General features: G+C 46.9%; 1 protein-coding gene across 1 annotated transcript; it reads right to left on the minus strand.

Moving 5' to 3' along the window:
* Positions 1-339: 339 nt before the first annotated feature.
* Positions 340-3,785, minus strand: IL12A (interleukin 12A; the record flags this gene model as incomplete). Its single annotated transcript, XM_082319368.1, has 5 exons — positions 340-507; positions 1,733-1,837; positions 1,941-1,982; positions 2,093-2,200; positions 3,525-3,785. 5 exons carry the CDS (start codon positions 3,783-3,785, stop codon positions 340-342), a joined length of 684 nt encoding a protein of 227 aa, XP_082175494.1.
* Positions 3,786-10,233: the final 6,448 nt, after the last annotated feature.

Here is a 10,233-nt window from a genome sequence, read left to right on the forward strand (position 1 = left end):
ATCATAAATAAGTTGATTATTATAAATATGTTTCAATTTCTGAAAATTACAGCTGAATAAATAAAACAGTTAAGACAAATTACAGTTGAGTGTTCGGTGGCTTGAGAACATTTTGGTACTACGATGTAGCTTATTTTCTAGAAATCTAGTTTAACATGATGTCTTAAAAGGCATGGGCAACAGCTCGCTAAAACGTGATATATAAGAAACTCTGTGAAATATTATGCTCTTGGTTCCTAAAAAGCCCCCAACCACCTTGCAAGATATTGACCTTACTATTTTTTTCTCCAAAACATCTTTAAGTCCAATTTATACCCAAAGTGCTGGAGGGCTGGGCGCTTACAGCGAGCTCTCCGGAGAGGTCAGGTAGTTCATCATCCTGTTGATGGTGACCGTGCGGATTCGGAAGGCGTGAAGGATGCTGCAGAGCCTCATCCTCTCCTTGAAGGAGGTCAGCCCCGCGCCGGCCGGCGGCTGCGGCACGCTCCTGCTGCTGGTCTTCAGGGCCTGGGAAGAGGTAGGGGCATTATACACTATCACCAGAAAGTGGCTAAAACAAAAACCTCTTTAGATTGTTCACCCCGAGTGATAAATGACAACACTTAGAAATAAGAATGTATTCTCACAAATGCAAAATTTGAAATATTTAATCATATAATTAATAGACTTAGGATGTGCAGCTGTGCTTTGCTTGAGGCAAAAATGTCCATTCGGGCACAAAGGCTCATTCTGCCCAAGAATAAAGATGCCTTTTTAATGATAAGCCTACAGCCAGCTTTGTCTAGCGACCCCTTAGACTGGGCTCATCTGCCCATGGCTGGAGTCTCCAGGCTATCGGGAGATGCTGTGTCAATACAAAGGCAATTAACTGTTTTTTTAAGTAGCTTTTGTTAAACCAACAAGCAAGCTTTTAACATCTATTCCCTGTACCCACTAATAATATCAATCATAGAATCATAGAATCATTAAGGTTGGAAAAGACCCTTAAGAAAGATCATTGAGTCCAACCGTTAACCCAGCACTGCCAAGCCCACCACTAAACCATGTCCTCGAGCACCACGTCTGCCCGTCTTTTAAATACCTCCAGGGATGGGGACTCAACCACTTCCCTGGGCAGCCTGTGCCAGTGCCTGACCACCCTTTCGGTGAAGAAATTCTTCCTAATATCCAATCTAAACCTCCGCTGGCGCAGCTTGAGGCCGTTTCCTCTTGTCCAATCCCTTGTTACTTGGGAGAAGAGACCGACCCCCACCTGGCTACAGCCTCCTTTCAGGTAGTTGTAGAGAGCGATAAGGTCTCCCCTCAGCCTCAAAATCCATACATCCTATTTTATATTCAGTATACCAGATGTATCATATTTCAGTATTTGGAAGAGACATAGAGCGATGTCCCTGTATCCTTTTACTCTATTTTGAGTTCTCTGAGGAACTGGCAGAAAACCCCGCAGCCCACCTCCTTGTGAGAGCAGAGCAGTGTGAAAGAAGGAGGGCTGCTAAGGAGCCGTGCATCTGAGTCCTGAAGCGTTGACCATATCGGCAAGGCAAAAATATGAAGTGAGACACATAATTCAAAAGAATCAAGTCCCTTCTGGGAAAAACAGTAATAGACAATTTTTTAAATTACCAGATTAAAGAAAGGTCACTATTTGACTGGCTACAGAATGGAGCACACTTGATTAAAAACTCTGGTTTAAGACAGAAGTAATAGAAAAGAAGGAGACAGAAATACCTACTTTCATCATTTCATCAATAGTTGCCAGCACCTTTTGATCATTGAAGCTCTTCAGCTCTGCCCTGTAGGCATTCAGATCATCATAGATGCCCTGCAGGCATTTACTCTGCAAAAGTCAGAATTATTAGGAAATGCGGAAATCTGATGTTAAGTGCTTCAAACATACCATAAGCAAAAGAAGGGGTTATTTTGGGAAACTTGCAATTTACCATATCAAAAGTAGATCTTTCCAGTGCCGGACAATTTCCAGTCTGCAAATTAAAGAAGAAATGAGACATGGTGATTTTGTGGAAGTGTGAATTACACAGCTGTTCCATGAAAATATGATGCTGAAACTTGATATATATATTTTTTTTTTTACCCCTGGATCCTCAGATGTGCAAGCTTTTATCGTGTTGATTTGATTCTCAGTGATATCTTCAAGATCAACCTCTTCAAGGGTACATTCAAATCCCAGCGTGCCGAGCTCCTGTGTTAAAAAGGGAATAAAAAAGGGTCATTGACTCAGCTTCACAGTACACTATATATATGTAAATACACACAATTATAAGCAATGCATCACAGCTGTCTGCACTTAACTGAATCCTAGGAACGAGGCTGTGTGAGGACTATGGTTAAATAGGAAAGCTAGCAGATAGACTAAAAGAGTGAAATGCATGTGGCAGTTGTATTCAATGGGAATAAGCTCAGACTTTGCACAGATTTGTTTTATATGTTGTTGCAAATTGCGCTGCCTCCGTTACTTTAAATTATTCTCTCAGATGTTTAAGCTGTTGAGAACTTTATGTCGCTATAGTTTCAAATGTAAAGTATATCTTAGAAAGTGAAAAATAACTAATACCATCTGCACAGACATTTAACAGTGCTCACTGACCCACCGCAAGTGTGGGAATAATGCACTTATTTAGTGGTGGGGGTTTTTGGGGTTCTCTCAGATGAAGTTTGCAACAATAGCAGGGAATTTTAGCAAAAAAAAAATCCCCTTGGCACTACTGCCGGGGGGCTTTAGCGTGGAAAGTTGCTACAGCACCAAACCAGTGACACCAGCAACAACATGCAAACATAACAACAGTTGGGAGCAAGTATTTCCTGAGCCAGCTCTGCAGGGGCCTCAGAGAATGAGCATGTTCAAAACTGAGAGCACTCAAATCAGCTGTTGAGGCGTTGCTGGTGCTGCTTACAGTGTGTGTGTTTCTGTGGGTCTGCAGTGAAAAAGGGCTGAGAAAGACACCTGAGTAAATCATAGAATTGTTTAGGTCAGAAAAGACCTTTAAGATCATCAAGTCCAACCATTAAATCCCCATCCTAAAGGGCTGGTCAGAGGAGGCATGAGAGGAAAGACCAGGTGTAGAGTCTTAAGGAGAGTCTACAGAGAGCTTCACCTGCCTGGGTACCCTCACCAACCCATCACTGCCCTCCTGGGTACCACCGCCTCCTGCCTGGGTACCATCACTGCCCCATCACTGCCCTCCTGGGTACCACCGCCTCCTGCCTGAGTACCATCACTGCCCCATCACTGCCCTCCTGGGTACCACGGCCTCCTGCCTGGGTACCATCGCTGCCCTCCTGGGTACCACCACTTCCCGCCTGGGTTCCATCACTGCCCCATCGCTGCCCTCCTGGGTACCACCGCCTCCCGCCTGGGTACTATCGGTGCCCCCCTGGGTACCGTCGCCTCCCGCCTGGGTACCATCGGTGCCCCCCTGGGTACCATCGCCTCCCGCCTGGGTACCACCCCTGCCCCATCACCGCCTGCCCAGGTCCCCTCACCATCCCGCCAGCCCCTCGCTGACCTTCAGCCGGTGGAGGGAGGCGTTGGCGGCCGCCAGCAGCTCCCGGGAGCGGCTCAGCCCGTCGGCCAGGCGGTGGCCGGGGGGCGGCGGCGGCGGCAGCGCCCGGGCGGGGGCGGGCAGCGCCAGCGCCAGGCAGAGCGCGGGCAGCAGCGCCCAGGGCCCTGCCCGCTGCCTGCAGCGCCGGGCGGCGGCGCTACGCGGCGCTGCCTGCCCGCCGCTGCCCGCGCTGCCCGCGCTGCCGGTGCCGCCGCGCTGCTCCATGCTGCTGCCGAGGGAGCGGTGCCGGGGCCGGCGGGACCGCGCCGGCTTTTATCGGGGCGGCGGGAGCGGGATTTCCCCCTCTTCTCCTTTCCTTTCCAGCAGCGGCTCGGAGCGCGGCGGCAGCGGCGGGGCCGGGCCGGGGCAGCCAGCACTCATCCCGAGAGCGGCAATCCCGGGAATCCCGGCGCCGCGGGGCGGGGGGTGGCCCGCGGCTCCCGCTCTGCCCCCGAGCCCGGCTGCGGGAGCTGCGGGGCGCAGCTGGGCGCCGGTGGGGCCGGCAGCCCTTCACTCAGGACTGTTCCCCTTGCACGCTGCGTGCAGCCAGCTTACGGAAAAAGAAGAGTTACTGAAAGTATGTGCATGGCACCCTGATAAGCTTTTCCATTTCCATTCTTTATTATTAAAAACTATAATGATGAGATGCCATTAATGAATATTCCTGAAGACCTGCCTGGAAACTCGCTTTTTGCTGGTATACTTGGTATAATCGCCAAATATGTCAGTATTAGTTCATATTGCGCGTGGCTTTTCTTAGCCTGGCCAAAAGGCTGTAGAAAACTTTTCTATCCGTCGGGTCTGCCGTGAAGTCAATGGAAGTTTTGCTATCGACTCGGAAAGGAGCAGGATGAATCAAGGGTTTTATATTGCATTTTCAGATTCTTTTTATTTTAATTGACATCGTGTTTCCCATAAGAAGGTTGTGGTGTGTCTAGAGACTTACTTTGCTAGAATACCAGCGCTGCATAATTTTCCAATTTCGGTGTGTGTTTTCCATTTCTGCACTAGTTGTTAGGCTGTGGGCTGTGGTTTTAATCTTGTGTAGGAGTCGTCTTTTTCTGACACAGAAGTGAAAGAGACCTTCAGCATATGCTTGCATGCGTGTTCTTGAAAAGGCATCGGTTCGGCTTTCCAGGTTTCTTTGCCCAATGCTCAGTCATAGCGTTGCCCTCAGCCGCAGGGCAGGAGGTTTCTCTTCAGGTGGGGGCACTGACACACAATTTGGACAACAGCTTCTTGTTCATAGCATTCATGTGCTGCACTTGGGCATGTACTGCGATATTAGTTAGAGTTCTTTGTCCGAAAGGAGGAATATTTAGCTCAAATACCTTCGGAGGTCTCTGAAAGCAGCTGCTATTGAACAGGTATTGTGCACCGAACGATTATCTCAGGGGAAGCTGTGCGTGGAGGTGCCTCTTCTCAGTGGTCTTACGGGCCAGGAGAGAGGACTTTCCTCCCTGCTGCTGAGCCCCAGCTCCCGGAGGGATTTCTTTGTACCTGAGGCAGTGAGGCGGGGGAAAAACTGGGGCTAGAGGGTGTCCAATATGTGCTGCTGAAAGCTGGCTGGGATGGCAAGAGCATCTTCCCGGAGGACTTCACCTCCAAAGAGCCCCCCAGCAGCCCCAGCTGTGGGGGACTGAAAAATACAGGCTACACAAGTAGGACAGCCATGCGAGTGGGACACTTCTGATTCCCTTTTACGCAAAACCTTGAGCTATATTTTGCTTTCTTCATGTAATTTCTATCTCTTATGATATACGGCTCACAGATAATTTGCAAGGAATGTCCTGTTGTCGCAGAGGTGTTTCCAAAGCAGAAATGCTGTCTTGGTCGGTGCTCCCTCAGCCCAACAGTTAGGTAATGTACTACTGAAACACGGGGTGGCTTTAATTTGCTGATAAAATGGAATATATCCTAACACTGGTGAGTGAATTTTTTCCTGATAGAAGAAGAAATAATTGAATGTTGCTACATTTGCTGTTTTACAAATAGGAAAGTTTTTCTCAATTATCTATAACCGTGCCCAAATGATACCATTGTCACCACTCACTTATTTTCCTGGTAGCATCTGAAACTGAAGTCCTTGCCATGCCGGGCTGCTGAATACCGTTGTACACCTACTGCAGGATCAGAGGCCATAAATCCAAAGACCCGCCGAAGCTCCAGCACTTGTAATCACACTCTGCAGACCCAAATCCCGCGGCGCAGCAGTCCCACAGGTATTGCGGTCAGAGTCCCCAGGGCAGATGCTGAACACGATGTTAACATGGTGGTTGTGCCAGTTCGGATGCGTGGTGAGTTGAGCCTGGCCAGTGTCTGCTCCTTTTGCCCAATTTGTACCGTATCTGTATTCTGTGCCCAACTGCAATTGCCTTTTGGTCGTGGACTGAATGCGAGTGCACTTCTGTGTAAGGCACTTTTTATTGAGATTTGTCTCAAAGTGATGTATAAGATATCAACTATGGGGTCCTAGCAAAGAGGCAACAAAGTCTTAATGATACATTTATTTGGGGCAGACGTTATATCTGTTTTTCATTCCTAGCCTCATCCATCTGTCTGCCTCCTTCATCGCATAGCATCCTATATTTGACCAGTCTTGAGTCTGAATGAAGCACCTCAGTAATTACTGTGCATGATCTGCTCTTTGAGCAGCTCTGTGTCTGTCTGCTTTCCTCAGGGCGAGCACAGTCTTGTGGCCAGCCTGGAGGAGGGGGAAGCAACACACGGGTCCTGCAGTCCCCAGGCTGGTCCGGTCCCAGGCACTAATGGCCTTTCTTCCTTAGCTGTGAAATGGGAATAATTGTAGATCTATGGGCTGGGCTTTGATGTTCCTTAGTGACTACATATAGCCTAACATCTAATATTAATATTATTTTGGGGAGTTAGACATATTTTCTACGTCAGCAGCATCCAAAAGTGAAAAGCAAGTTCTTTTGAAATAGAAAAATCCACGTCCTTTTTATTGCATATTGTGCCTTGATCTCAGGTACCCATCTCATCAGGCACATGAAGGATTAAGAAGGTGGAGCGATGCAATTGTTATTAAAGCAACAAAAATAGGGATATATCATGTATGCGTTTAGAGATACAGTGCAGTAACAGCATACCATAGTCTATTAAAACTGTTAGAAGATGTATGATTTTACATGAGAAAATGTAATTCCACTGGCTTTATTTCAACCATAAATTGCTCTTGCTGAAATTAACCTCCAAATGAAAATAAGAACCATTCTGGGTCTAGCTATAAAACTATAACCGCATTGTAGTCAAAACTGAATGAAACTCTATCCTTGGCTACACTGCACTCAACCAAAACAATACTTAAAAGTCTAATTTGAAAAAGAAAGGAAAAACAATAATAATAAAGAAACCCAATTAGAAAAAACCTAAACCCCCAAACCCCTCAGCTCAGTTTAGTTTTGAGGACTGTATATGTGAGTGATGAGAAATAGGATCTTCTCCAGCCACACTGTTCTAAAAAACTGGGAGGTTCCTGGAAATGCGTGCTGACACGAGGCACTGCCGTGCTAACCTTTTGTTTCAGTCTTGGCTTGCCTGCTCTCCCCTCTCACGAATAGCAATCTAATTTTTGTCTTCATGGTTGCTCTCAAAGTCCAAGCTAAATGATGACCACCTTGCTTTCAGAGTAAGCGACGTATGAAGAGCCATCAACATCACACGCCATCCTCTCCATCGCCAGCTGTGTGCTGCGGTGAAATGGGTGGTGAGGGCTATTTCCTAACGGCGTGCCCGGTTGTGTGGTGTTACTTCTTCTGTAACCTGTCAAACGACATAAATTTTCTTCATTAGCAGGCCAGCTCCCCAACCCTTTGTGAAGGTCATGTAGCAGCTTGTAACACATCTTCGATGGGAAGAGATGGGTTATTTGTAGGAGGGTCCTATTCCCCGTAATTATAATTATATATAATTATGCAATAATTTTATATATATATAATTATGCAATAATTATATATATGTATAAATTATTATTATGCAATAATTATATATATATATAAAAATTAAAGCTGCAGTATGATTATATCACAGCTAGGCTGACAGTTAATTGTAGATAACTGCTACATAAAAAGAACTGCAAAATGTTGCGTGGAATAAGATTTCTGGATGCTTCAGTAAATAAAATTAATTTTTGTACTATTTACCACTCTCAGAACATATGGAGGATTGATCATGGATCATTTCTTTGCTCCTGGATAATTTTTTCGGAAGATCCAGGGTCAGATATCTCACCAAAATAGCCTCACTGACAGAAGTGTTGCTTCTGATTTATGTTGGGAAGCAGTGGCTCCATAAAATGGGAAAGCAAAGACTTGAGACTTGCCTGGTGTTTTTTTGGCTGTTGGTGCTTATTCATTGAGGAATCCCCTGAAATACATAACCCTAAGCATGTGCTGACGTTTAATTGATTTGAAAGCTGAAGTCACATAATTAAATGTCATTTCTGAGTCAAAGTGGCTTTCCTGAACCCGCAGTCAGTGCATGGAAACCCGTAAGATCCTGGCTGTTAATCACTTGCATCTCCTGGCTCTTCTCTCTTCCAGCCATCGCCGGAGTTTGTGCAGTTTTCCCTGTGACCCTGCCGTGTACCGCAGCATCTCTGCTCTTCACTGCGGGTTTCTGGCCATTGGCTTTCAGGTGACAGCCTGGCAACTTTGTGTCCTTAGGTGGCCAGCCAGACTGGGGACCCCCAAATTCAGGTGTTATTTGCAGGCTCAACTCCAAAGCTTGAATCCATGTGCCAGGGTACAGCCTTTGATATTGGTTGACTGGGAGCTGCATCAGTGCAACATTTTTTTTCCGTTTCTTTGATGCAACGTGATTATCTGAATCACATTAGTGATGGACTCAACTTTTCACCTCATTCTGAAGTAGCAGGATGGGGAAAGAGTTCATGCTTTCAGTGCTGCGCCAGCCAATGATTCAATACCCAAGAATACTTACTGAGATGCACAGGTCAGAGTCTCGAGTGCTTGGGGATACCCAGAGAGCTGCTGGCATGACTCACGGTTAGAGCATTCCCCACTGAGAGAGGGAACCGAGCTCCAGTCCCAAGAACATGTCTTTGGTAGGAGTTATTCAAGCACCCGTCACCCTGGGGAATGCTCTGCCCAGGATTTCGTGCCAGGGCGAAGCACGCTGCGATGTGCTGCACGGGTGGGAGGGAGCGCATCGCTGGCTCCCCGTGCCGCTCCGGGTCGAGTTCTCCCTTGGCAGATAGTTTCTATACAGGGACACATTTAATTTTTTTTACATACCTTGATGAGCATAAGAAATAAAAATGCAGTCTCAGTGAAATGAAGCCCTGACCAAAAGGAGATTATAGCCCATAGGGCTTTGTGGTAAAGGTGGGAAAGGGACCAATCCTTTCCACTAAAGCAATTATTAGAAGAAAATAATGTCTCTCCATGGGCAAAATCCAGCACTTGTGGCATCACAGGGCAACATTTTGTCTGCCAGGTGAAGGCAGCATGTGCTGGAGGGACGGGCAGGGACATCCCGGGCCCTGCAGTGGTCACTAGCAGGGACCGGAGCAGCTGATGTGCTTGCAGGAGTAAGGATTACATGTGTGAGTAGGGTGTGAGTAAAGTAGAGATTACATGTGTGAGCAAGTGCCATCCGACTTCCAGCTTTCAGTACCACAAATATTTGCTTGCTGCCACAAACTTGCTTGCTCCATTTGCTGAATCTGTGGGGAAGACAACCGCCTCACAGGCAAAGCAGCCTTCGGCTCTTAAAATCGCCACGAATGAGAACATTAAAGATATTTGCAGCAGCAGCTCTGTTTTCAAATTATGGATTGCCTCATCCTCAGAAAGGAAAGGGGAAGGATTGCAAAAGCTCCTGAACCAGGGGTTCAAGGGCATTGGGTGGCAGCTCTCCAGGTGAGCAGGGAAACGAGGCTTTGCAATGCCCATATGGAAAGACTGGGAAGCATTAAACAGGTTTGAATCCTAACAAATGCCATGTGAAAGCCATCACAGGAAAAGCTTTTTTTATTTAACTGCCACCAGCTGGGATGTGCTGCTCCCCTGGCACAGCTTTAATCTGCTGTGGGTTTGGGGAGCCGGCTGATGGGAGCTCCTGACGCAGGCTGCGTGACTGAAGCCCTGCGGGGCCTGGGCACTGGTTTTCTTTAGCTGGCTTCCACTAAATAAAAATGAGGGGCTCTGCGGTGGGTTAGTGACTCATTTCGCATTTGGCTGCATGCTTCAGCATCAGCAAAGGGAAGCTGACGGTACCGAGTCCAGCATCTGCCTTTGCCTGCTCGGACCCTCTCGCGGCGCGTGTGCTCTGTGTGGGGCTGGGCTGGGGCTGTAGGTCTGCTAACTGCAAGTGTGCAACGGGCAAAAATATCGGTCACACAACAGAGGCTTAAGAGATTTAATTTCTGAAATTATTTGTAATGTAGATGTAACAAATTTTGTTTTAATTTTAAAATAATCAAAATAGAAAATTCTGGATTTGGTTTGATTAGAGCATGAAAGAAACATCACATTTAAACTGTTTGAAGCTGTATAATTATATGTAAGCTATTTCCAGTTCTTTTCCTGAAGCCTGTGTGATTGCTCAGAGGAGCAGACTCCCACTGGGTCCTGGGAACCTGCACGCCTTGGCCCACTCCTGCCAGCGAGCGTGGAGAGCTGCATTTTGC

The sequence above is a fragment of the Platalea leucorodia genome (genome assembly GCF_965183815.1).
Source record: "Platalea leucorodia genome assembly, chromosome: 8".
Taxonomy (NCBI): domain Eukaryota; kingdom Metazoa; phylum Chordata; class Aves; order Pelecaniformes; family Threskiornithidae; genus Platalea; species Platalea leucorodia.